A 26,820-nucleotide genomic window follows, 5' to 3' on the forward strand; every position below is an offset into this window, starting at 1 on the left:
ACCGTAAGCATGACTCGATATGCCTCCGCAATCTAAACGCCTACCCGGTAGCTTTGTATTACCGGCGATTACTTTGTAATAACGACGATTTAGAGATTGTGTATTGTAGATAAATTAATAAGTTTTTTTCTTCTTAATTTTATTGCACTTTTTATGCGGGAGGGAAGAGTAAACTTACACGTTTCCCTCAGTTTATTACTGGCAGGCACGTAGGGCTACAAATAATTCCGAAGCAAGAACAGCGGAGAGAGATTCATGGTCGACGAAAGAGGTAATTGTGCAATTGGTATCTACTCTCACAAATAAGCTTTTCCATGACGATTATCGTCTCGAGTTCATTTTCTATACATGTCAAATATTACTAAGTTGCAGGTTATACTTTCTTGTCTTTAATGAGTTTACGTCTTGGTCTGAAACTGTAAATTAAAAATGGAATAGAGTAATTATTTAAACTATATACAGCGATATAGAGCAAATACTTGCAATTTATTTATCGATTTCTTTCAAAGCTATCACATATGCATGAAAGAAAAGAGTAGAGACACGGTGGTGATAATAGCCTGCTATTTTGCTGCATTATATATCTGAAAACGCGGACGACGGACTCTGTCTACCTATAACTTGCATATATAAGAGGTCAAATCCCGTATATCCAAGCGAGTAAGAGATGTATTTTTGTTATAGCTCTACTTTATAAACCTCCTACGCCTCGCCCCAAACAGCATTCCGTATCAGCGTCTTGGCCTTTGCGCCTTGAAAAGCAGCGAAACCCCAACAACTTCACTCTCAACAATCTCGAAGTTCTCTCTCAACGATACCAAAAAATCTTCCTTGGAATCTTGCCAGTTTCCGAACATGCCAATGTAGTTATACAACCACATCAAAAAGCTGCCAATAAGGTTGTGCTTTACTCCCTTGCCCAAAACTGTACAACCAAAGAGCGTCCCCTCGTCATGAAGAAACGGTTTCAAATTTGCGAAAACCCGACCTTTGGCGGCTGGGGAGACAGGAATGCAGTGCAAGACGTACATGAGGGAGATAGAGTCGAATTTCTGCGCCTTGAGAGGAATAGGTTCCATAATATTGGCAAGCACGCACTCAGGCTTAACGGGACAGTCCGACTTGATGCGGTTCACGGCTTTTTCCATACATTGTGTGTGGAAATCGACAAGTGTCAGTTTCTGAGGCCATGTAGTTGTGTTGTCGCCGAGCTTAATGCGCCTTTTTTCATGATCGAGCTTTGCACGAAGGTAGTAGCCCGTTCCAGCTCCCACTTCCATATGATTAGGACTGGCGTTGTCGACGAAGAAGGGAGTAAGTACGGATTTGGTGGAACAGCGCCACCAGAAGGTGTTTGTGAGAACTTGCACAAAGAAATCGTATACCCACAGAACGAGGGGATTATAGTAGTTGTCTTTGGATTCCATGATGGTAGTTTGCTTCAGGTGTGTAGAAGAATAGGGCATAGGAGGCCTCTTAAAACTAAAGTTGGGTAATGTTCAACAAGGTGAAAAGAGGAAAGGGAAGAAGGGAAAAAAAGAGGCGACTAAAGATTTTAAAAACAACAGGCAGTTTCAGACACCCACATTCTAGGCGACCCTGTCAAGGTATTGTGATGTATTAAAGCTTGTCGAGCGAATCTTGCCGTTGTGACATGACTGTGCACTTGTGGATCAGAAAAAGCAGAGTAAATTGACTCCCCTCTTTTCTTGATAGAGACAAATCTGAAAAAACTTCCACTGCGACCAAACCACAAATTCATAATCCTATGCAGTAATTGTTTGTTGAATTGAATCAAAGCTCTTTGGGAAACCCCGCCGGGCTTGAAAGCGTATACGTGTCAATCTATAATTTTTAGCTATTCAAGTTTCCTCAACCGAAGGAGATAGCTAGCGTGCCACGCGTTTCGGAGTATTTGCGCAGTAATTCGTTGAGTTTTCTCAACAAATTGGCTTAGGGTAGTTATATATTTATATTTTAACTTATATTAATTTAGTTTCTATATTATTCTTTATAAATAAAATATATAATAGTAAGTATATATTATATTTTTTTAGGGAAAATAAATTCTTATAAATATACTAGTATAAAAGTATATATATAAGTATTATATTATTAAATTTAATTACTTTTTATAATAAAAGGAAATATTATAATATAATATTCTTTTTTATTTATTAGCTTTATAATATTCTTCTTAATTCTTTCTTAATTTCTTTTTATTTTTTTAATATTTTTTAGCTTTTAATAATATATTTTTATTAATATTTTTATAATTATAACTTTTAGAAGGCTGTTTATATAATAATGAACTTTTGTAATTACACTTAATACTATATAAATTCACCTTATATTACTTATTAGCTTTAAAAAAGCAAGCATATAATAGCTGTAAAAGCGGTGTGTACTGCTAGAGGAAGCGGCGCTAAGTATCAATCCCTTTAACAATAATTCAGGAGTTGTATAGTACAGGCTCTCTTTTCCCGGTATTTTCCCGGTTGTACCCGCCATCGCAGACTGGCTCGTGTAGCCGGTCTATCTTGCGGGCTTGGCTGCAACTTGTAGTCTGGGTCGCAACATACGATTCCCTAGGCTACTAGGTATAAAAGTCCTTGGACGCTTCTAGCTTGAGCAAGTAAAGCTTCAGCCAACGCCAAGCCGGCTGTTATCTACGTTATTTGCATTTTCAAAATTACAACCTATTCAGACTACAAGGGGATCAAGCATGCAAGGGCTATATAAAGGATTCAAATTAACGGAAAACAAAACTCTCGGAGCTCTCCCTTTTTATTTGACTCTAGGAGATAGGCATTAAACTGAACTTAACTCCTAGTTGAGGTTTTGACACTTACGCACCTGGATGGCCTACAAGGACATAAATACGAGACACGCGGATAGGGCGCGGCATGACCCGGCGCTAGACTGCATCTGGCTGCTTTCGCTATGCGCATTCGCCCCGCCCGAAGTAATTCGGAGAGATGCCAGCATGCCTCTCGGCATTTGGTTTTGCTCCTCGGGTATAATCTTATCTGGATCGGCGGTAGACTTAAGTCCATGCTAGCCACGGGCTCCTACCCTTCTCTCCTGTCAAGCAGGCAGCGTATTATGTAGATTGACCGCCATACAGGAGCTGTTACGTAAGCGTCCTCTCGGGTATTAGTGGCGAAATGGGCATAGTTCTCGGACAAATGATGGGACTTGCCGGTCAGGTCAGGATGGCGTTTTATCAGCCTAGCTCGCGAGTCAGTTGAGGCTTAGCTTGTTTCCGCCGAGTACTCCGCAGCCTATGGCAAGGTGCCTTGGCTAATTGCATCTCCACCTATCCGGCTCATCTAAACTCTATTTCGTAATATCCTGGCCTGGCCTTAACCTTAAATGGCCTCCATGGCGTGAACTACTCTCGGTTCGGTGCCGTCCGGATGGCAATTTATGCCTGGTTCGGTATTTGCTCGTTTCACCCAGACCTGCCGCGACCATGCTGGCGTCGGGCGCTGGCGGATTGCTTGAAATATAGGTGAGAGAACTATAACGCATAAACGTGATCAATGCTGCGCCCTTTAACGTGTGGAATCTTTGTGCACCTGTGAGCGAACCTGGGGTTCCCAAATCACGTCACGTGTATTGCTTAATCCTTGACTTTTGACTGACTTGCGAGTTGTAATGCCGTAGCCGCGACTGCAAATTACCACATTTATTAATACATGCTGTCTTGCATATGCTCAATTCTATAATGCTACCGAGCCTGCAGGTTATTTCCTTTGTCCACAATAATTCCCGCCAACGGAATTATTTATGCCTCTGTTATAGGAGACTCTGCCATGCACGTTGTTATGGATCGTACTTTTTGTTTGGATAGTTCTTGCGACTGTCAGAGGGTCTGGTAGTCTTGGCAGTCTCAAAGAAGCAGGTATAAAGTTGCTCTCTGGAACTAAGCCACTGTGTGTCTACGCAACAACGGAAAAGATAAGACGCATTACTAGTATTATAAAAAAAAGAAATGAAAAAGAAGAAACGGACATAACTAGTTGAAATGAAACAAACCACGGTGTAAGTTATCGTCAAGTAGACAAGTCACTGACAAAACATTGCCAAGTATATTAGACCAAATTTGTGCGTTTCACTCGTAGGAACATTAACCCGTCGGGCATGCTCTCTAGGTGTATACAGGGCTAGTGGTGTGGCTTTATAATCTTGCACGCTTATTGTGCTTATCCCAGTCACGAAGTATCTGGAACTTCTGTCACGATTGGTCGTGGTGATGCTCATATATTTAAAGGTGCCATCTTCCAGATATAACCCCAAAGGTGTTAATGGCGGCACTATCCAATCCATCACCACTTACCGAGAAAGACTACTGCTAATTCTCAGTATGGCATGCTATGCGCAGCCAGAGTCCTTGTCCACCTACACACCGATTTCAGATAATACACATCATTTCATCGAGGCAACAAGATCGCTCCTTGACGAAGGTGATGTTACCGCTCTCGATGCCCTCGCAAGCCGGCTCAGTCCGTTCAGAATCAAATACCGGCCGGTGGTCGTAGGAGATGTTGTCTCTGTCAAACCCGTACTGGTCCTTGAACACGAGCAATCGCCAGTGTAAGCCTCGGCAATGGGGATAGTTATCGGCCGCTCCTGAGTTAACTAACCGGTTGCGTCATTATTCGCAGCAACGACATGTGGATATCGGCAGAGACCCCCGATTTCAATCTGGGAGCAACCCAAACACACGACTTCGGCTGCCCATATCAGAAAGGGCTTACGAGTCCCGCCCTTACGAACAAGGTACTGGCTGATTACGCCGCCGATAGACACGAGGACGATGTCGTTTATACCCAGAGCTCTGAATATAGGGTTGAACTGGGTCCCTCAAGGCAAAATAACCCCGCCGCAATTGACATTGACCTCTCCCAGGTTTGGACCCGGCCCCGATACTACCGTCGTCTTCAGAGTGGAAGTAACCAGGATGCTCTGTCTCTAGGCGCGTAACTTCGGCCTAGGGCTGCCAAGCACCAACCACGCAGTGCATAAAATGACTTCTCGTAAGTAACCCGTTGGAGTGACAAGGGGACAGCATGGATCCCGCATGCCACCCAGGCTAATATCAGTGGATAGCCTCCAGTAAGGGGCTGTTAGGGGGTTGCATATTGCCGTTACCAGACTTTGACTTGATGCAATTTGAGGGCCATGCCGACTTGACAGGAGGCGGTATGAGCGGATCTTGCCCCAACCAGCCAGCTGCGGTGACACGCATGATACAAAATGCCCGGTCTCCCAGCCCAGCCGGTCCCTTAGGGGATTCCATCGTCGTGGAATTCGACAACTCTCTGTCAATTGCCGCAGAGGGCGGAAATAACGGAAATGGAGGGCCGCGGACTCCGCGTTCCGGAAAGAGCAATGCCGTATACTTTTCCAGAAAGACTCCCTCATCCGACTTCGACTCACCCGAAGAGTGCCTTGTTGGCGACACACATTCTCCCGTTAGCAACACACCTCACGATGCAGCCAAGGCTCTGACTAGCGTCTCCGATGCAGCTTTGCTCAAGGTCAACTATGCACTACGCATATGCATTCGGGCCGACTATGTCGAATTTTTGGAAACAAACCTGCCACGCTGGGTCAGAGATGGTATTTGGCGTACAGTCTGGTTTCCAAACGAGGCCAAGGGCGCTGACGGATACGAAAGCTTACAAAAGGCCTACTGGAATGTGTGCCTGTTAGATAGGCAGATGGGAGATGATGCTATCAGAAGCAGGATGGCTATGGTCCTACTTCACCTGGAATATGAAAAGGCTTGCCGCACGTGGAAAAACCGCACAGCCACCTGTGAAAAGCCAGCTACAGGAGTGGGAAGAGGAGGTATTAGTTGCTTGATTGATAATATTATTAAAAATACCTATCCGGAGTGGGCTGCTGCTAGCTCTGAAGAAAAATCTGAGATGCGAGCCAAATTTCACGATAGGAAGCGGTATGGAAAGAGATGGTGGATGCTAGCTGATCCTCTTGGACCTAGTATTCTGATTCTATGCTCCTCAAAGTTTTCAGGAATAATGTACAGCCCTTTCTTCCCCTTCTTACGCTTCTCTCTACCACGGAGACTTGTACTAAACTAGCGCGTAGGAAGAATACGGCCGTCACCGCCAAGATGATCAAGGAAATAGAGCGGGCTATACAAAATTCCAAGACGGGGTTGATCGACATTTTGAACCTGGTAAATCCAATTGCTCAGAGCTTATTCCTGAACCGCGGATATGGCAGCCACAATGTCCAAAAAGTACTAAAATCTCTCCGAGCGACCCATGTGAGAACAGCAGCCGACGACAAGTCTGTGTGATTTGAAAGCAGCAGCCGTTTATCACTCCGTCTAATTCCTGTTTATTGGAACCTAAACCAACTCTTTGGGCCGTTGGTTGAAAGCTCAATGCCGACTATTTATAGCCGCATCCGCAACAGGCTGAGCCCGATATGGCTCGGTTTAAGCCATGACCTTGGGATCCGACCTACTGCTCTTTGCCCACCAACAAGCGAAATGACTCACGCATCAAGTTCGGGAGCTTCAAAGCACCCTGAGGTGTCTTCTTTTTTTCTAGCGTTTAGGTACTTGTAGTAGTCGCCTAGCTAGTTATGAATATACTCAGCTTGGACAGTTACAGCATCTCTCACCCAAGGTATATTATGCGTTGGGTTATTCACAGAGATGCTGCTTCATTTTTATACAAACCTCAACCCCTTGAAGACATTACTCCTGCAATGTCTGTTAAGCCAGGCTGGAGCTTGAATAAAGGGCAATTATAGTCGAAACTAGGCCAACCTAGCCAAGTAGTTGAGGGAGATGAAAGTATTCCATACAAGATGGCCCGAAAGGTCAACTGGTACAATAAAAGCAATGTTCCAATGACATGCTCCTCTTGTCAGGGCCTGAATTTGAGGGCGAATGCCACTGTCTAGGCGTCAATCATGGAAGGGATACGCTACCCACCCTATAGTCACCGAGGTCCCTGTCACCCACCAGCTCAAGTCATGTTGACGAAATCAGGACCAAAAAAAAAGCACTTAAGGAGAATTCCTCTATAAAATAAAACACGGCTAAAATAATCGTCATGCTACCAAGGACGTAAATTGTCGTGTCAAATAAAGCGGATATTGAAGTATGAGATATGGACTACAGTTCTTCGGTTTCTATCAGCCAACTAGTTATACGTTTAACCCGTCCCCTACCCGGCATCAAAGCTTCTACATGTAAAAACTTCCAGTAGTATCACCTTTTATGCATTACTAGCGTCCCATTGGTTGTTATTGATCGGATTTCAGATGTTTTGAAGACGACGCCAAGCCGGGCTGCCAACATCAAGACAGAATGCACAAAAAAGGCCAAGAGACAAGCCCAAAGCACAAAAGGTTTACTGAGTAAAAACGACATGAGGGCTATCGCGCGGTAAGCGCAGAACTTGGCAGATATACTACAAGCAGTAGCCGCACCCGCAAGGTTTCGTTTGGGAACAATAATTGCGCGTATGTGTGGGTACCACTGCCTCTACGCTCAGCTGATAAGAATTTTCCGTTTTCTTGATAGCAAGGGGGGTTCGGTGAGGCAGTAAAAGACACGGAGGATTACGGAAGCAACACAGTCAACGTGCTGAGACAATGCCTGTGCCCCCTTCTTTAAATACCTCCATGTCAGTTCATGGAATGCCACATCGACCAGAAACATCGCTAACCGTTCTTCACCTCAACTAACTTCCAACCCGTCACCATGTCTACCATGTTTATAAACCCAGAGGACCAAGCTCTGGTCAAAGCCCGTCATGAAGCATTTATAGCGGCATTTAACGATGGCGCCGACGTTGACCGCGTCATGTCTTTTTTCTCCCCCGAACTATCTTACAGCGACTACAGTAATTATTTGCCTTCTTTTCTCACTTCTATCTATCCCTACCACTTGCCGCTTGTCTCCTTCTGCCATGTTGCAAACTAACTCCCCCCTTAGCTATCGCAGCACTAGACATGAACTACAATTCAACTCGATCCTACATCGAGAAAATGTTTACTGAAGTCGACAATATCCATCTCATTCAAGTGAGAGTTTCGGGTGATAGAAATTTCACTGCTGGAGAATGGTATGGCCCCTTTGCGACCCTTTATCGCTCTTTTTCCACGACCAAACCGCAATGTGATGCTAAAGAAAGATGGCCTAGGATTCTAAAATTTAAATTCAAGAATACTGAAGAAGGAATCTCGGCCGATGGGGCGGCCAAGGGTTTCAAAGTCGGAGACAGCGTTGAAATGCGTGGTGTGAGTCTTAGTTGGTACGATGCGGCAGGGCTGATTGTCAGGAATTGCGATTACGGCGTCACATGGGCGGGAGGAAAGGTCTAAGACTCGGGAGAGAGCTTGACGACCATCACTATCCATGCCTTGGTTGAGGTAATCATGGAGCAAATCAAAATCCAACACGACAAGTATTCTCCACTCTGTGGCGTTGGATGAATAGTCATAAATAACATAACTCTTTGATCTACACGTCTCGAATCAACTTGCTGATGAAGTTGATGCATGCAAGGTTGAAATGACAGTAAACTAGGTCCTCGGGTGCAGCTATTCAAAGAGGAGTGTGAATGCCAACAGAAGGATTGGATAGTCAATTTACTGCCTCTGTGCATGAATTGAACAAGTTTTGCTGAAAGGCGCCAGACTCCCTTCTCCGTTACGGACCGAGGCCCGGACAGACAGCACCGCTGGCAAGTAAGCTGTGCCGGCATGGAATGAAATGGAGTCTCTTGCTCTAGATTGTTCTGACACACCATCTCTATTAACAAGTTTTAAAGGTGCTATCGACAGAGTTGCTAATGCCGTATCACTTTGTCTTTTGTTTAGGTCGCCCAGCCTCCATAACCATCTCCTCTCTTTCCCAAAGCAACTCCACCGCAGCACCCGTAAAGCCGGATACAACACAAAATGCCATCGATTTGAGTGCCAAGCAACCCCAATCCATCTTCTTGCCCTGGGTTGCGTGTGCAGCTCGATATAGATCAAGACTCCACCAGTACATGGCGCCTGCCGCAAAAACCTGATCCCATTGTATTAGCCAGAGCGTCCCTTGACCAATCGAGTCCGTCTTGATGGGCAACCACGGCCAAGTGTTCAAGAAGACGTTGGTCGGGTGGAGAGCAGAGACTGTCTCGACGGTCAAGAGGTTTGGCAGAGCATACGCAGCAGTCAGTGAGATGGCCCACGTTGAAACATGTGTGATGGCTGCTACCGCAAATGTTAACCCGTAGACAAGACGAAATGCTGTCCTAGTCTTTTCCCATTGGGCCCTCGGATCCGCGTCACGCTCTGCGACGGGGATAAACTGCTTTGCAATAAAATGCACTGCAGTGCTCCAAAACGGCCACAACTGCCACAGCGCGATTGCTGACTGTCTGGTAAAGAGCAGCCCGGTTATGCTCTCTGGCAGAGCCACTGCCAGACAAGGCAAAACGAGTCCAAACACAACATTGAAAATCAGAGCTCGCAATTCATGTATCGGGATGGACAAGTTTTCAATGGTAGGGTGAGACGCGGTGCTGGAAATGAGGAGGTGTACTGTGAGGTACCACGGTATCGAAATCGCCAGTGTCACCATGATGCCAATCATTCCCCATAGTGTGGGACTGAAGAAGGTTGAACTACTCAAACGGATGCATTTAGCTACCAACTAGACTGCAAAGAGTACAGAGGGCAATAACTCACGATGACGACGTCCTGTTGCCTTTCCTTAGGGACTCCAAAGAAACCAAGACAAGGGACAATGTGATGGTTCCGAAATAATTGGAAAACATGAGGCTTAGCCCGGGGAAGCTGCCGTCAAGGACGGGCCAGTAAAAGACAAACATGGTGGCCAAAGTTTCGTCGAGCGATTGAATGCCAGTCGTGTGTGGCCGTTTCCTCGGGTCCGTCGAGGGCGAGGAAAGCCACGCTTCGCGCTTTTCCAAGACCATGTCGATGTAGCCATTGCGGTAAGAGAAGTACCCAAGGCTGTAAAGCCCTAAAAGGCCATAGATTGGCAAGATGTATTTTGTTAATTGAGCCATGGAATCCTGATTTGATGTCTCTTGCTCTGTATCGAAGTTTGTAACGTTTAAGGGCCTATGCTAGGCTTTTCAATGTTTTTGGTGTCTTGGAAGATGATTTAGAATGTGCTTGCTGTTGTCCCCCATCAAATCACGGTATGCTTGGGCTTCTGGTTACTTCTGCGAGGAAAATTGTAAATGCCAATCCTTGTGGGGGCTGAGTGCCGGGTCAAGGTTACCCATGGTATTTCATTGAGTTTTTTCAACAAACTAGTTCCAGCACTATAGGTACATGTACCGACTCTGGGGCGGAGGATATTGTGTGCAGGGATCAAGTGTATCGGCACGGCTCACCAGGTCGCCAACAAATCCACGCTGTGGCTTTATTCAATGAATATTGTCTTTTGCTCGGCCCTACTGGAGCTCTGTTATTGCTCCCACATCAGACTACATCATCAAGCCACCCAACAGATGCGCTTGGGGTTGCATGGTGCATGTAGCATGATCCACAACTCGAGAATGGGCATGCAAGCTGAGGCTGCAGTCTACCAGTCAGCTCACGAGCCTCGCATGAATGACACTCTTGCGATTCTAGTGTGAGCAGAGCACACGAAAGGATACGTAGACTATCTGGGGATGAATTTATTCAAAAAAAAAAAAACGGACCGACAATGTGCTGATTTTGGACGCGTTGAAAAGCTGTCGTTTTTTGTTACATTGTATCGTGCAATATTTGAATGATTGTGTGTTTGGCGAATGACCCGCCTTATATAAACACACCGAATTACGCTACAATGATTCTCTGCGTCATTATATGCACTGGCATTGAATTTGGACTTTCGTCATTAGTTAGCCCTGGGCGATATCCAGTTTATAACAATGGAAAAGTCTTCATTCAGGGTAATCATTGTAGGATGCTCCATCACTGGAATGACGTTGGGACACTGTCTCGACCGCGCTGGAATTGATTATGTCATTCTTGAAAAACATGAAGACATATTTGCAGAGCCTGGCATTTCCATCGGCCTGATGCCCAACGGCTCCCGCATCTTGGAGCAGCTAGGTGTCTACTCCAAGGTGGACGAGCTCTATGAACCCATTACGAAAATATACCAATATATGCCTGACGGGCACTGCATCGAGACTGAGAGCCCGGGCAACATAGTGGAAAGGCAAGACGTTTTTTTTGGTCAACAAACAAGTCGCAAACTAACTAGGGCATAGATTTGGCTTGCCATTCTGTGTTATTGCGAGACAACAGTTTCTGAATGTTTTGTACTCGGCATTTGAGGACAAGTCCCGGATCCACATGAACAAAAAGGTGGTCGAGATTTGCCATGGGAAATCAAATGTGTCTGTCACGGCTGCAGATGGGACAACCTACCAGGGTGACCTTGTTGTTGGAGCGGATGGTGTTCACAGCGCTGTGCGCTCTGAAATGTGGCGGATTGGAAACTCGGAGCAGGCTGGATTCATGACGGAAGAGAAAAAATCTGGTGAGTTGAATTTTGAACCTAGCCAAGCCTGCAATTGACGTCTCTTTTCTAGGATTGTCCGCGGAATTCGCATGCGTTTTCGGACTATGTAAAGCGGTTCCAGGCGAGGGTCGGTGGGAGCACATTATCCGATACAATAAAGACTTTTGCTTCTTATTCTTCCCTGCAAGCGGCACTGATGTCTTTTTCAATGTCATCTACAAGTTGAAGCAAAAGTACAAGTATCCCAACATCCCGCGCTTCACACAAGACGATGCCATTAAAGTTTGCGAGTCGGTTGGGGATTTCCCTGTCTGGAAAGACATCAAGTTCCGCGATGTATGGAAACAAAGAACCACCTTTGCTCTGGTTCCGCTGGAAGAGCACATGTTTAGGAATTGGCACTACCGACGAATTGTTTGTATTGGAGACAGCGTCAGCAAGGTTGGTGTTACCCTTCCATTTGGTCAGAGTTGGGATATTGATTGAAGCAGATGTCTCCCAACATGGGACAAGGCGCAAATACTGCGATTGAAGCTGTGGCAGCTTTGACAAACCAGCTGCGGACTCTGGTCAAGGCCAACCATCCAGACAAGCCGTCGGAGAGAGAGCTGAACAACGTGCTGGAAAGATTCAACCAGAAACAGGCCAGACGTCTTGATACTGTTCATGGGGATGCTCGCTATGTCACTAGACTCGAGGCCTTAGATGGGCCGTTTCACTGGATATTCGCCCGGTACATAATGGGCCATTGCGGAGATTTGCTCGTGGGCAATCTTGCGAGAATCGTGTCCGGCGGTGGAGTGTTGGACTTTATACCATTGACGGCTCGTTCTGGCAAAGACTGGCCGCCATGTCCATTGCAACATTCCTTCGGAATCTCAGAGTCGATTGACTTTTGCAAGAAATTTTCCATTGCGTTATTGGTTGCTTTGGTTGCCGTTATCCTCGGCGTTGGCCGCCGTTAACCAGGCAAATGACCTGCGCTGGCAAGCATACAGGCACTCACAATGCAAGCACTCTGTCTAGTAAACCTTGGACCACTCGCCTAGCAGACCTGTTACTATGGCAGAATTAGGTACTAGTAGTGATGCTGAGTTATTCTGCGTGCGTAACAACCTCACTTCCGGGCTTCGAGCTCGGGCAGTGGGCGGTCGACCAGATCATGAGGAACAACCGTGTCGAGATACCACTGTAAGTAATCAGACGAGACCCAACTCTTTACTTAAAGGCGTTGAATTATAGACAGTTGCTCTAGTAAACTGAACGAAACATGAAGAGGGAGTCAAGACACTGTTAGATAGGTACTTAAGGGTTATGACAGGAGCTTTGTAGCCCTCTAGAGCAATGTATGTCATGGATTAATGTAGATGGGACTAGTCAAAGTTCAAAGTTCAAAGTTCAAATATCTGTTGACAACTCGTCATCTCATAGTGTTACATGGCACTTATTTTACTCGTTGTGTTCTTCCCCGCGATCCTGTCGTCACAGCTGGATCCGCAGTCAATACCTTGGTCGTTATTGAGCTTTGTATTTGTCCTTCTGTGGACTATGAGATATTATTTAGTCTGGAGCAGACACATCTATCGGGGCCCGATAAAAGTTGTCTAAAGAGTACTTGATCTGCCGCGGTCACGCCAGCTTTGTGGTTCAAGATGGCGATTGCATCGATGTACATTTCTCGGTCTTTATTCTATAACCTAATTCAATAGTTCATGTTTTGCAACCACAAGATGCAACAGCAATGTTTCTTATTAATTACGGACTGACACCGCTTCGTTCGAGATTACGTAACACTTCGGCTAAACAATTACTCTCGTGTGCAACCCATGCGTCACGAACTCCCCCATTACCCTACGGATCACAGAAATTAAGATTTGACAGCTTTGAGAAAAGAGAGCATCGTCACCGCCCCAAGTCCCATTCGTATGACAACAGTCCTCTGTTTGCTGTGTGAGCCAATGCCAGCTTCATAAAGCATTATAATACCTACCAGAATGCGTAAAGAGCCATCTCAAATAACTCCAAGGACAAGTAGCTGCCTATACCTTGGAGACATACGGGATGCAGTTAATGCTTGGTTGGCACGCTGCAAACAACGAGGCAAAGCGTCTCGAGTCTATGTAACGCAAGCTTATACTAGACGTAAGTTAGTCAGCCACCTACACAGTTTAGACTATAGGCTCACATTAAGTATATTCAATGAAGTGCAAAGGCACGCTGTATACACTATATCTTGTATATTATAAACCTTTCTTCTCAGGCCTTCCTTGCGGCAGCTTCTAAACAGGCTCTCATCACAAAACTTCTGGCAGCATCCTCTGTTACCGGAGAAGAAATTCTCTCCTAGATTCGCGAGGTGCTGGCCTCTTGTCGAAAGAAGGCCGCTGGGCAATGAAATACAACAAAGGGACGGGCTGGAGAGCTGACTACGAAGCACAAGCTCAAGGGCAGTATTGCGAGAAATACGCAACAATATGAACTGAATTTCGCGGCGTTGAGAATGCGGCGACTGGTACGGATACGGATTTCATTTTACCGGGAGTGAAGTCTCTTCAGAGCTTGACTCTCTCCTACACTGGTTGGTTCCGACTCGTTGCTTTTTGTTACTTTACATGAAGGCCATTCTCACGATCTGCCAATATTAAGGGTTTATTGTTAGTATTTTTTTATGTACGGTTCGGTAATCCGATAAATGCTCATTCCGTATAAGTCTCCATGTCGCCATCCTGAATTTGATGACTGCTTTTATGGCGGTTGAGACGCCCATCTATCAGTCGCCTTGAGAATCTCCCTGTATTACGTAAACCTCATAGATTGGCCAGGGCCCACAAAACTTGTTGCCCAGTCTGTGAATTAGTTCATTGAAAAAATTCAATGAAATGCCGAACGCACAAAGCCGCCCAAGCCTGGACCTCAAAATCTGTTAGAACCAGGATATACGTACTGCCACAAAAGGAATTATTGTAGGAATAGCTAAGCGCGTGTAGTTTTGAGGCACGACCTCATATGTAACTTTACAAAGCTGGTGAGCCTATCGGGTTTATAAAGTTATGTCACAGAGGGGGGTTGGGGTTTACATCGCAGTGGGGGGAGGTCGGGATGTAACGAGTAATGATGAATAGATTGAGCATGATGTCAACTCTTTTTTGAAAAGTATGGCTGATGATCAAACTTGCTCTGCCGCAGTATTTCATAATCGGGATAACTGTCACGTCGGATGGAAACCAAGACCGGGTATTTAAGAATCTGGTATCCCGCTGAATGCTAAAAGGTTGGAAGAACATCCTTTTCGAAACATATTTAGTTAAACTGACCAACGCAACGTTCTTACCATAACCAACCGTCTCAAAATGGCATCTATGAATGCGCTTGTGCTCCATGAGCCGGGGAAACTCAGTCTTGAGACGGTTCCTAAACCAAATGCAGCCCCCGGCTCAGTTGTAGTGAAAGTGCTTGCCGCGCCAATGTGGGATTATGTTGTAAGAAGCTTACCCATTGATCGAACTCAGTCCTTGGTGTCGCATGCTAATAGAATTGGCTCCTTTCTGTTAGCCTGACATCCTTAGCGGACAACGAGGATACCCTCTGCCTTATCCCCTCATTTTCGGGACGGCTTGCGTCGCCCGCGTGGAAGAGGTTGGGCCAGATGTCAAATGTTTCACTCCAGGGCAACTGGTTTTCTGTGACTATGTTATTCGATTAAATGACGAACGAGTCGTACAAGGTAAATCTCTCCACCAACGACTGCCACTCAGTTTCCTCGGCAAGCCAAGGGTTGAAATGCTAATAAAACCACAGGATATCACGGTGGCTTCACACCTCTTGAGCTAGCCATGTCAAAAGATTACTGGCGAAATGGCTGTTACGCACAATGGGCGAAATTCCCCGCAGAGAATGTCCACCCCATCTCCAGTTCTGTCACTGCTTCGCCATTTGAGTTAGCCGAAATAGCTAGTCTTATGCCTGCTCTTGGAGCTGCGAACTCTATTTCCGTCTGTCCCGGCGAGACTGTTCTTCTACTTCCCGCCACGGGATTCTTCAGCTCGAGTGTGATACCCGTTGTACTCGCTCTGGGTGCGAATGTTGTGGTGGGTAGTCGTTCCCAAGAATCGCTCGACAGGCTGGTAAGCCACTTTGAGGGGGAAACAGACGGAAGGATTAAAAAGGTTGTTCTGACCGGAGATGCGACGAAAGACACGGAGAATCTGAAGGCGGCAACACCAGGCGGCAAAGGTGCCGATGCCTACATTGACTACGCTCCACCGATGGCTGATGGAACGCATGTCTCGGCTGGCATCATGGCCCTCAAGCGATATGGACGATGCTGCTTTGCTGGCGTAGTCCTCGAAGATGTTTCCTTGCCCTATGCCCCCATCATGGTCAACTGCATCACTATCCGCGGCCAATTTGCCCAGGGACACAGAGATGTGGCACAAGTTATCCGTTTCATTGAGTCAGGGACCCTGAAGCTGTGGAAAAAGGTCCAGGGGCCGTTTTCGCTGAAGCAGTATAAAGAAGCGCTCGCGGCGGCAAAAGAAAGTCGCGGATGGGATAAGATGGTTGTACTCGCGCCAGAACATGACGCATGACAGAGCTAGACAAGAGAGGGTCAAGTGGTTTAAACGATAAAATGCATATCTCGGGCTTTGTCTCGAGTTAGCCATAACAATTTAAAGAGTAATACATCCCGAATTGACCAAGTTGATTGTTTAGTGCAGTAATACGAAGCCATTACTACATATATTTAGTAAGTCTGGGGCGAGCGGGTCAGACGGGCCGGGCCGTCCAAGCGTAAATTGCTTGGAGGAAAAAACAAGACATGTATAGGCCAAGATATGACTGTATTAAAAAAAAAGTTGATAACTCTTCGTTCTCGTGTACAATTTAGCGCTATTATATACGCATAGATGCATGGACTGGACAAAATTCTCGCTGGGGCTATTGCACTGCCGACTATTTTTGCGGCCGCTGGCTTGGCATTTTGCGTCGCTTACCGTGAGTCAATATATTAGCAGCGTTTGTCAACAAATAACTTGCGATCGAATCCCCTCCCAGCCTAATACTCCTTTATTGAGTTTTGGCTCTAAATGTATAACATACTCAACAATGCCAAGTAGAACCCCCATTTAGTCCAGCCACCGGGGAAGCTAGGAAGTATCCAGGCGAGATTTGCCCAGTTTCCCCGGCGACATTCTTCTGCCCTCTGTGAACAGCTAGCTATATGGACTGGATACGCAAAGCGTTGGCATCTGAAAAGTTGGAGAAAGCCAAACAGGTAATAGACGATAATAGAGGCCTTCCTTGTCTAGGATAACTCTTTTTCCACGCATATAATTGTCGCTAGCGATACAACTCTATCGTACATATACGTACATGCTATCAGGTAATAGTAGTAGTTAGATAACTTAGTTCTTGTCCAAATCCGCCAGAATCTTTGCACCCTTCTCCTTGGCAGAATCAAGATTGCCAACCATGTAAAAGGCGGCCTCCGGAAGACTATCACCCTCACCATCCAAGATAGCCTTAAAAGAACGAATAGTATCCTTTAAATCCACTAGTTTACCCTCAATGCCAGTAAACACTTGGGCAACGGTAAATGGCTGACTTAAAAACCGCTCGACTTTGCGAGCACGCTCAACGGTAAGTTTATCAGCCTCAGATAATTCATCCATACCAAGGATTGCAATAATGTCCTTGAGTGACTTATACTCTTGAAGGATTTGCTGAACGCGGGTAGCAGTATCATAATGTTCTTGGCCAACAATGCGAGGATCAAGCACACGAGAAGTAGAGGCAAGAGGATCCACAGCAGGGTAAATGCCAATTTCCGAAATGCCACGGGATAAAACAGTAGTGGCATCCAGGTGAGCAAAAGTGGTAGCAGGGGCAGGGTCAGTTAGGTCATCAGCAGGAACGTAAACAGCCTGAACAGACGTAATCGAGCCCTTGTCAGTCGTGGTAATGCGTTCCTGCATCACACCCATATCAACAGCAAGAGTGGGTTGATAACCAACAGCAGAGGGAATGCGGCCTAGCAGGGCAGAAACCTCGGCACCGGCCTGAGTAAACCGGAAGATATTGTCAATAAAAAGCAACACTGCAAAGTGGGTTAGAAGACGACAAGATGTAATTTTACTCGTGGACAAACTTACCATCCTGGCCTTCATGGTCACGAAAATACTCAGCAATCGTCAAACCCGTAAGGGCAACTCTTGCACGGGCACCAGGGGGCTCGTTCATCTGACCAAATACCAGGGCGACCTTAGAATCCCCGTCAAGTTGGATAACAGAAGTCTCTTGCATTTCATGGTATAAATCGTTGCCCTCACGGGTCCGTTCACCGACACCTGTAAAAACCGAGTAACCACCATGAGCTTTAGCAATGTTATTGATTAGCTCTTGGATAAAGACAGTTTTGCCAACGCCAGCACCGCCAAATAAACCAATTTTACCGCCGCGAGCATAAGGAGCGAGTAAATCCACAACCTTGATACCAGTAACGAGAACCTCGGCTGTAGTTGATTGAGCAACAAATTCTGGAGGATCACAGTGAATAGGTAGGAACTTGTCGGTCTTGATAGGGCCGCGTTCGTCAATAGGGTCGCCAGTAACGTTGATAATACGACCTAAAGTTGCAGGACCAACAGGGACAGTGATAGGAGCCCCCGTATCGGTGGCCTTGTCACCTCGGACGAGACCTTCAGTGCCTGTATACGGTATTAGTAACGTGGTTTTGGGTAAAGCTGGGAAAGAACAAAAGGGCGTACCATCCATGGCAATACAACGCACAACATTCTCACCGATATGTTGCTATATCCTTGTGTCAGACAAGGAGGCCTAGTAATGATTATTAGTGCTTGGGGGCATAATATACCGAGACTTCAAGAACGAGCTTGCTCCCGTGGTTGTCGACCTCGAGAGAGTTTAGAATGGCAGGCAGCTTGGGGGTATCAAACTTGACTAGAAAGCAGTCAATCAAGTTATTGTTGGTATAATGTCAGGCGTGCAAGGCTCGTGGAAAAGGTATTTGGCGTACCATCAACGACAGCACCAATCACCTAGAACAAGTTATTGTCAGCCTCAAAACAAAAGCCTCCCCAATCGGCAATGACGCGAAGCCTACTTGGTGAATCTTTCCGAAACCGACGCTGCCAGAGCTGGCGAATCTAGTGCCCATAGAATACCGCAGAGCAGCAGATTGAATGGTAGGTCGCGAACTGATTGCTGAGACGGCAGGGCGAGACGCCCGCGTAAGAAAGGAAATGCCGCTACCGACACGAGTCAGCTCGATTAATCGGAATCAACTCTGATTGCGGCGGTCGTGGCATAGAAAACGCCAAATGGTCCATGCCCTGATCACACTTACCTCCTGAGCATTTTATCCGATAGCAAAGCGTGGTCAGGTATGGGAATACAAAGAGGCTGGAACCAGGAGAGTTTGCAAAATCAGCATAGAGAGCACTGCTAGGCGGAAGAAGACTGTCTTGAAGTTTTCTTCTGGGACGGAGTATAAGTGTCGGGAAATTATGGTGCCAGCACATAACGTAATCGCCGGCCAGTGGCCTGTGTTAAGATGTGATTCGAAACGTTCGTATAAAATTCTGGTACGTTGTATTAGACTTTGTTAGTCTTGCAAGGGTGAACGGTCGCTTGGGCCGCTCGCGGGTGGATTTGCGTCGAGTCCAATCCTGTCACACACAAGCAGGGCACCCTAGCATATATAATGCGAATCTATGCACCTATTGTTACAACGTCTTGGCCAAGATACATAAAGAGAAGCCGGGTTTTGTACCAGCTTGATAAAAGGGGCACCCTCGGTCCGAGACATGCAATTCCGGTCGCTATGCACCGGTCCAACAGCCATGGAAACTGCGACATGTCTTTTGTCTTTACGGATCTACAGGCTTGGGTGAGTGCAAGTGTTTCCTATCCTGGGAATAGCCTCGTTCGTGGTATCCTGGTATGAAAACTCCCCAAATACTACCCTTGACTTACGACGACACGACTTAATGCAAGTTAATATTCCTAAACTATAGCAGGCGGCAACTAAAGTATATCACGCGACTGTATCTTAAAGAGGCAAGATCTGCTCGCTGGGTGCCCGGCACACCGCCACGAGCCGGGTCTTGCGGCCACCCCGGCCCGAGCAAGGAAGTTACTATTCTCACCCCGCAAACTTATACGAGAGATGCCGCCAAGATACCGGATGCTGTTTATAACTAGCTGACTAGACAAAATATATCCAATATAACGGAACACAAGTGCCTTCAGTAAGACTTCACCTACCAGTCCTACCCTCACTATTTTACAAGTTTAAAAAGAATATTATCAAGCGATAACTTGCAATAGAGACTTCGGGGATCAACAAGAGCACGTTAAGAACTTTCCAAATAGAGAGTATAGTCCACTACTCTACTAATAAAGACTTTCTAAGGTAGAGCCGCAAATACTACCTCTATTGCGGCGACCGTTATATAAGCACTCGAGCGCCTGTATAGAACATGTCTCAGCAGCACAAGTGGCAGAGTTGCAACAGACTTTGGCGAGCGCTGGGATCCGTAATAATCCTATTGAAGTCCCATATGCCTTCCATTCGTCACAGATCATGCCGATCCAGACTCCATTTATTAAGGATGCACAAAAGGCGGTCTTCCGGAAGCCGCAACTCCCAGTCCTTTCGCCCCTTGACGGCACGGTGGTCCAACATGGTGATATATTTGGCCCGGAATACATTGTACGCCATGCCAGAGAGCTTGTGCAAATAACGAAATGTCTCCAATCTGCGTTTTCAGCCAGTATGCTTACAAAGTCCTCCTTTGCCATCGAATTCAGCCCTCATTCAGTAGTTCCTGGCATGATCAGAGCGACTCTCGGCTCTGATATTACAGTGCTGCGTACTTTGCGCCGCATTACCGATCCTTGGGAAGTATTGACCAAGTCATTATGTTCTTTGTATGCCTCTGGTTCTCCAGTTAAGTGGGACGGTTGCTTTGCTGATATTCTATCGGCCAGGAAAGTAATTGAGCTTCCCGCTTACAACTGGGATCTGAAGTCGTTTTGGATCCCGCACAGAAACGATTGGACTCTCACGAAGGGTGATATTCCTGTTCACCAGTGTCGCGTTGCAGCCGAATTAGACAAGTCTATACCGTCGACATCTTCTTCCAATAACGCTCAATCTGCAATCGTGGAGACTCCAAAACTTAACTAGTACCATTCATGAGGTTCTGGAAGAAAGGATTACCAGTAATAGACATGAAGTTGTCACGGAGTGTGATGTTAACCGTGCTGATGTTCGGCCTTTTATCCGGGGCCACACGGTCGATGGCTTCAGCCTATGTACACAGGTAAGAGGTGACATTGAGTTTCTCCCGTGGGTAAACACCGTTTAATTCAGTCAATTTAGGCAGTCTACGCAGATATTGGTTTTTCAATTGGAGCATATGCTCTCGAGCGTTTTCAGCCACCCTTTCCAGAAAGACTCATCACCATTACGGACATGGAACTCACGAGAGCCTTGGTTGACTCCGCAGATTGGAAGCAATTCTTGCGTTGTACAGCCAAGATCAATTTGGCGTCCAAAGATGCTAATCTCAGGATTGCCGCTTACTATGTAAGCAAACTTGAAACATCAAACTTGACTACCCTGCTTCTAAAAATAAGGCTAACAAGGCTGTAGGAACGTGGAAGAGAGATTGGTCGGCTATTTACTTTTTCCATGAAGTTTATTAACAAATCTGATAGCCAAAATTTCCAACAGAAGCTCCCCAACATGATAGAACACTTGGATAGAATGCGTCGCCAACTCGCTGAGGGGAAGACCTGCAGATTCAGCGGGCCTGTGGCGTATCGTTTAGTCTCTGCGTTGGCTGAATTCAACTCGGACCACTATTGCGTCGATGATGTCCTGTACGACAATGAACTATATGAGTGTATTCAAGTGGTCAGCTTCGGTCAGATTAAAAAGGGAGGCACATTTCACATCAATCCTGGTGTGATCGATGGCTTGACCCAGTCAGGAGGTTTACTATGAATGACAATGACAAGACGAAGCTTGACACAAACGTCTTTGTAAATAATGGCTGAAAGAATTTGCAGCTGTTTGAGGCCATTAGAGGTAACTGCCAGTACTTTGCCCATGTCCGCATGATCCCTGGAGACAGGTCTCTTTGGGAAGGCGATGTGACTATTTTCACAGACGATCGAATCGCTGGCCTGGTGGAAGGAGTACAGGCAAGTTCCTCAAATCAAGACTGGTGTATGCGGTGACCTCAGTGCTAAAATTGATGTTATAGATTCAAGAGGTTCCTCGTCGATTGCTCAAGTTCATACTAACGCAAGCAGCCAACCCTCTAAAATTCAAGACCAAAAGTGCCAAAGAAACTAGATCTATACCCCAGCCGACTCAAGAAGGAGCTCTTGATATAACTTTTGCTACAACGCCAGCAGCTAAAGGTGCTCCTATACTGGCTTCACCTGTAGTAGTTGCCCCTAAGGCAACCGCCTCAGCCCGTAAAGCGTCTCCAGAAGTTTTGGCATGCGTTAATTCCTTAATATCCAACGCTATAGGAATTATCGCGGAACAAAGCGGTATTCCACTATCAGATGTACGAGATGAAACTCGCTTTGATGACATTGGTATCGACTCTCAACATGCACTAATAATTACAAGCTTATTTTCCGAAGAGCTTGGCAGTACCGCGGACTCAACACTCTTTTTGGGAAACAGTACCGTGGCTGGCTTGAAGAGGGCTTTGGGACGATCGCCATTATCCTCTACACTGCCGGAATGTCAAGGCTCTACAGAAGTCGGAGATTCGACCCCCGCTATTCAGTCAATCTACTACTACAACCGTGTCGCAAAAAGTACCCTCGCCGGCTCAACAAGGTCAGACGGTGTTCTCCGTGGCGGCGTCTGAAGCAGGGGACCTAAACGCCGATAAGCGATTTGTCAGTGTACTGAGAATTATGTCCGAGGAGGCCAACGTACCTGTCGAACAGCTCACTAATAATATCTTGCTTGCAGATCTTGGAGTAGACTCGCTTCTTTCCCTGATGATTGGAAGTCGCCTTCGAGACGAACTAGCTATAGATATCGACACACAATCTATGCTGACAACTCTGGATTCGATTTATGCTCTTCGCACAGCCCCAGCGCACTTTGCTCCTATTCTTTCGCTTTCCGGACACATCAACGTGTGTCTCGACGTTCCATCTCATCGGCGGCACTTGGCGCACATGTCTATTTTATTTTGCAATAAGCTCCACAGATCTTCTGGGTTGGATGCGCCCGGGAATCGTCCAGACATGCCAATGACAGCAATATTGGGCCGCTCTATTGCGCTGGACTCGGGAACGCTGACTGATTGCGCTGCGACGTTGATGGCTATGGGCATGCTACGTCCCAGAGCCGTCTTGAGGCGGCGATATACCGTCTCCCCACAGTCCGTGCCGGTCACGACAACCAGAACATCTGCCGGAGGTCTAGCTTCCAAGGCTAGACTAACATGGTCGATGGCTTTCTCCATGAAGATTGGAAGTATTAACACGTCGTGGATACTGCTTTCCAGCAGGGCTTGTGAATTATCCATCCAAGCAAAGTGTCCAGTACCACAGGGCATGACAGGGATGAATGGCATGACATTGTCCGTTGGCGCCCAAGAATGGGCCGCCTGCAAAATGGCATCAATATCCCACTGGGAGAATAAATGGGATGCATGATACGGGCTGCGAATGGGGAGGAAGGACTTGTCATATTCCTGAAGGCAATCTTGCTGGCTCAATCTCGTCAAGACCTCGGGCGGCCCGCTGATATCACACCAGCCGTTCCAAAGGCGCTGATGTATGCATGGCAAGATGGTGCGAATGACTAGGAGTCTGTGTTAGTTCTCAATTGCAACCTGGTTGAAAAATACGTACGTTCCGGGAGTTGAAGCCTTCAAGGATGGTGGTCATTTGGTCTCCGGATATGCCAAGCACCAGCAAGGACCATGGCGATGAGGCGTTGCCATGAATAGATTGGGCCTCTTGTGCAGCTCGCAGGCCTGTATATAATGCAACCACCACGGCATGCACGGCGGCAGGGATGAAACTGACGAGATCCTGAGAAGAACTGACGGCAGCGGCTGCAAGGGATCCAGTACAGAAGCCCAACAAGACGCTATCCTGGGGCGTGGGGAAGGATAATTTGCGCTCAGAGTGTTGCCTGCCTACAGTTAGCTTGACGGAATAGCTTGACATATACTGAAATTGCCAACCATATAAATGCCGCCAAAGTGTGAACAAGACACAACACCTGCTCCAACGCCGGACTGAGACAGCCATCCCGCTTCCTCATAAGCAGGTCAGCGACGCTAGAGAACTTGGCAGTCGTATCGCGAGTGTGTAACGGCAGACGGCCGGGCTCTGTTCGGATAGCAGAATAGCATTTGCGGAAAAACAAAGTCAAGAAGGTGTTGTGGCAACAAAGTAGTTGAGCCAATGAATGCTCATAGTTGAAGGTCCGGTCGCCAAAGACGTAGACACGGTTTGACTTGGACAGAGACATCTGGTTGGACAACTTTACACGAAGAGACTTGGCGTTCTGCTGTTGCAAATGAAACCTTGGCCAAGTGGCATGTCGCTTGTACGTTGCTTTTCCTTGCTACTGCATCCCTGCGCAGGGTGACATCGGCATCGGACTCATTATCTGGGAGCCCAGCTCAGCCGCATACTTCCCGATTCCTACCGTCTCCCGCCGTTGGCCTGTTTTGGGTTTCCTGGTTTGTGGGTTGCGGCGTCGGGTCGTAGGCAGGAGCTTCGTTTTGAACTATTCCCGATCACATCGCTATCACTCCTTTTGTCCTACCCGAGACAGGGCAGTATCACTTTTTACGGTGTGATCATCTTTGCGCACCAAGAGCCAATTTGACCTGCTCTCGCTGGTGGCTTCTTCTTATTGACAAAAGTACCTCTGCTTTTTGCGCTGCTTTGACCAACACGGACTCTTCAAATCTCGCTTCCCACTCCACAATGTCAAAAACAATGCTATGGATAGGCTTCAGTCTGGAAGATATTGAGCCGATACCAGCAGTACTAACTGCTTTTACGATCGCTCTTATCACACTTGTGGTATATTTGTGGTACACACCTAACATCGTGGCGCGCCAGAATTTACAACTGATACCCTGCCTTTTATTGGCTCATGGAGCTTTTTCACCAACAAGATGTGAGCTAACCCTTTTTTTTAAAAAAAAAAAAAAAAATTCCCGGCTCATTCTCACGGGTTACAAGAGCCGGTAATGCTAATAGAAAAATGTCAGGGGCTTCTGGAGAGGCGCTGTGGCCAAATCAAAGACCGGTACATTTAGTTTTTGGCTTGGCCAGAACCACGTTATCGGCTTGTCTGGCGAAGCAGCGCGAAAGATGTATCTCGAAGACCGACGGCTCCATCTCATCAAAGGAATCACCCTTATTGGCCACGGGCCAGACTTGATCAACGGACGCTCAACAGTGATCCACGACATTTGGAAGGGTACCGGCCCTAGTGGACGAACATATGCGCAACGACGGCTTCTTGAGCTGCAGAGGTCGGACCTGCTTGCCAAGCGGCTGCCTAAAGTTACAAGAGACGCCCGCACAGCATTTGAGGCTATGAGGATGAATGAATCCTCCGTCATCAATCCATCAAAGACTTGCTTTCGTATCGTAATCACCCAAGGAAGCCGTATCGTGGCCACTGACGAGATTGCCGACAACCCTGAACTGCTTCATTCTCTTTTCTTGTATACTCAGATTCTCCAGTTCACCAATACTTTACATCTTCTTGCATTTCCTGGTATATCTTATCTTAGCCCTGGTTACTGGAAACGTCGTTATGGCCGTCGAGGGCTACAGAAGACTGTGGAATCTATCGTAAATAGACGCATGGCTAGGGGCGCTGCCGGTGGCGATGATACGTTGCAGTATTTGATCGATGCTGGAGATAGCTAGGATTATATCAGCACGTTCTTGACTAGTATGCTTTTTATTGCTGGTGCCAACACCGGGGTAGTTTCTGGCTCCATGTTGAACATTGTTGCCCACCACCAGGACTGGCAGGGTAAAATCTACAATGAGATCAAGAGCTCGGCAGCCATTTATGCGACTGATAAGACCAGGAAGCTGCCCCTTGTCGATCAGCTTGATCAACTTCCGATTGAAGCCTGGGAAAAAATGTCTGAATCGCTTGAACTTTGCTACAAAGAGGCTATTCGCATGTGGGTTGCTTTTCCCATGGGTCGCTTCAACGACACACCCGATGCTATTTCCATTCCTGGAAGCAATCAAGTCATTCCCCCGAGTAGCTTCGCCTTCTATAATACTATAGACGCGCATTACAATGAGAAGCTATACCCCAATGCTATTAAATGGGACCCCGAGCGTTGGAGCGAGGGCCGGATGGAATCACCTACCCAGGGGGTGAAGGGATGTTTTGGTACATATCAACTATCACCAATTTATTAGCGATTTAATTGCAGTTGATTACTCCGTATATCATGTGTCAGATTTTTAAGGGCTTTTTAAGAGCTGTCAATTTGTCAACGGCTCAAGTCGATGTGTTGTGACTAGAAGGTACTTACCCAAGCAGCTCGGCGTTTTATTTGCTACCAGACATGTCAATATTTCTACTATCACGGGCGGTAACCCGAAGAACCAAGACTATAACGCTTACTATTACAGAGTACGGCATCGGGATTTGGGCCCAACAAGCATAATAAATTTGATGGCTTTCAGTGCCTGGAGCGCAGAAGACAGAATTCCGAGCCCCGAGTGCCCGAAGTGCGAGGTGCGAGGGGTCGGTGCGAGCCCATTTCAAGTTTAGGGGCAGACAGCAGGGAAGCGAGGTAACTATCCGATTCAAGGCAACGCGAGAAATGTTTTAGGTGGCACCGGCTGCCAAGGGGCCCATAGTTATTGGTGGCGACAAAAGCAGCCAGGTAATTTCTAGCCGGAGTTGGCTGGGAGGTTAGGGGGTCATCATTATGCGCGTACTTGTCATATTAATGTCTGGTGGAAATAATGCTATGAAAGAGACCTAGGATAAAGTCCCCCACTAACTTTTTGTTTTCAAAAACGTCCTTGGTCAGTCAGGCCTTGACGAGAACCAAAAACCTTTGATACCAAATACCGTTACTAGGCGAATTGAGTGAAATGCCCCAAGCCCTCATAAGAGCCGTCGGCACAATCACCCATTTGATTCAACATGGTGGCTACCAGGGACTTGACATTGCTTTTTCGTCATAATTGACATGTCTACCACAGAGATTACG

General features: G+C 46.7%; 9 protein-coding genes across 9 annotated transcripts; 5 read left to right on the forward strand and 4 right to left on the reverse strand.

Moving 5' to 3' along the window:
* Positions 1-731: 731 nt before the first annotated feature.
* MAA_08282 (uncharacterized protein) lies at positions 732-1,427 on the reverse strand (the record flags this gene model as incomplete). Its single annotated transcript, XM_007826280.1, has 1 exon — positions 732-1,427. The coding sequence occupies one exon, from the start codon at positions 1,425-1,427 to the stop codon at positions 732-734; it is 696 nt and encodes a 231-aa protein (XP_007824471.1).
* A 2,942-nt stretch (positions 1,428-4,369) lies between these two features.
* MAA_08281 (uncharacterized protein) lies at positions 4,370-4,989 on the forward strand (the record flags this gene model as incomplete). The annotated part of the gene is made up of 2 exons (XM_007826279.2): positions 4,370-4,599; positions 4,671-4,989. The coding sequence occupies 2 exons, from the start codon at positions 4,370-4,372 to the stop codon at positions 4,987-4,989; spliced, it is 549 nt and encodes a 182-aa protein (XP_007824470.2).
* A 43-nt stretch (positions 4,990-5,032) lies between these two features.
* MAA_10758 (uncharacterized protein) lies at positions 5,033-6,334 on the forward strand (the record flags this gene model as incomplete). The annotated part of the gene is made up of 3 exons (XM_011412476.1): positions 5,033-5,042; positions 5,161-5,968; positions 6,121-6,334. The coding sequence occupies 3 exons, from the start codon at positions 5,033-5,035 to the stop codon at positions 6,332-6,334; spliced, it is 1,032 nt and encodes a 343-aa protein (XP_011410778.1).
* Positions 6,335-8,854: 2,520 nt separating this feature from the next.
* On the reverse strand, positions 8,855-9,980 carry MAA_08280 (uncharacterized protein; the record flags this gene model as incomplete). Its single annotated transcript, XM_007826278.1, has 2 exons — positions 8,855-9,668; positions 9,733-9,980. The coding sequence occupies 2 exons, from the start codon at positions 9,978-9,980 to the stop codon at positions 8,855-8,857; spliced, it is 1,062 nt and encodes a 353-aa protein (XP_007824469.1).
* A 951-nt stretch (positions 9,981-10,931) lies between these two features.
* On the forward strand, positions 10,932-12,495 carry MAA_08279 (Monooxygenase, FAD-binding protein; the record flags this gene model as incomplete). Its single annotated transcript, XM_007826277.2, has 4 exons — positions 10,932-11,231; positions 11,314-11,548; positions 11,601-11,971; positions 12,022-12,495. The coding sequence occupies 4 exons, from the start codon at positions 10,932-10,934 to the stop codon at positions 12,493-12,495; spliced, it is 1,380 nt and encodes a 459-aa protein (XP_007824468.2).
* Positions 12,496-14,880: 2,385 nt separating this feature from the next.
* On the forward strand, positions 14,881-16,119 carry MAA_08278 (isopropanol dehydrogenase; the record flags this gene model as incomplete). Its single annotated transcript, XM_007826276.1, has 3 exons — positions 14,881-15,009; positions 15,083-15,254; positions 15,329-16,119. 3 exons carry the CDS (start codon positions 14,881-14,883, stop codon positions 16,117-16,119), a joined length of 1,092 nt encoding a protein of 363 aa, XP_007824467.1.
* Positions 16,120-16,935: 816 nt separating this feature from the next.
* MAA_08277 (vacuolar ATP synthase subunit B (V-ATPase 57 kDa subunit)) lies at positions 16,936-18,907 on the reverse strand (the record flags this gene model as incomplete). Its single annotated transcript, XM_007826275.2, has 7 exons — positions 16,936-17,627; positions 17,683-18,237; positions 18,298-18,340; positions 18,405-18,490; positions 18,567-18,588; positions 18,654-18,798; positions 18,897-18,907. The coding sequence occupies 7 exons, from the start codon at positions 18,905-18,907 to the stop codon at positions 16,936-16,938; spliced, it is 1,554 nt and encodes a 517-aa protein (XP_007824466.2).
* A 3,839-nt stretch (positions 18,908-22,746) lies between these two features.
* MAA_08276 (polyketide synthase for naphthopyrone YWA1) lies at positions 22,747-24,077 on the reverse strand (the record flags this gene model as incomplete). Its single annotated transcript, XM_007826274.1, has 3 exons — positions 22,747-23,399; positions 23,446-23,735; positions 23,788-24,077. The coding sequence occupies 3 exons, from the start codon at positions 24,075-24,077 to the stop codon at positions 22,747-22,749; spliced, it is 1,233 nt and encodes a 410-aa protein (XP_007824465.1).
* Positions 24,078-24,541: 464 nt separating this feature from the next.
* MAA_08275 (Cytochrome P450 CYP5282B3) lies at positions 24,542-26,014 on the forward strand (the record flags this gene model as incomplete). The annotated part of the gene is made up of 3 exons (XM_007826273.2): positions 24,542-24,640; positions 24,821-25,473; positions 25,528-26,014. The coding sequence occupies 3 exons, from the start codon at positions 24,542-24,544 to the stop codon at positions 26,012-26,014; spliced, it is 1,239 nt and encodes a 412-aa protein (XP_007824464.2).
* Between the last annotated feature and the right edge of the window lie 806 nt (positions 26,015-26,820).

This window comes from Metarhizium robertsii (assembly GCF_000187425.2).
Source record: "Metarhizium robertsii ARSEF 23 chromosome Unknown MAA_Scf_1, whole genome shotgun sequence".
NCBI classification, from domain to species: Eukaryota; Fungi; Ascomycota; class Sordariomycetes; order Hypocreales; family Clavicipitaceae; genus Metarhizium; species Metarhizium robertsii.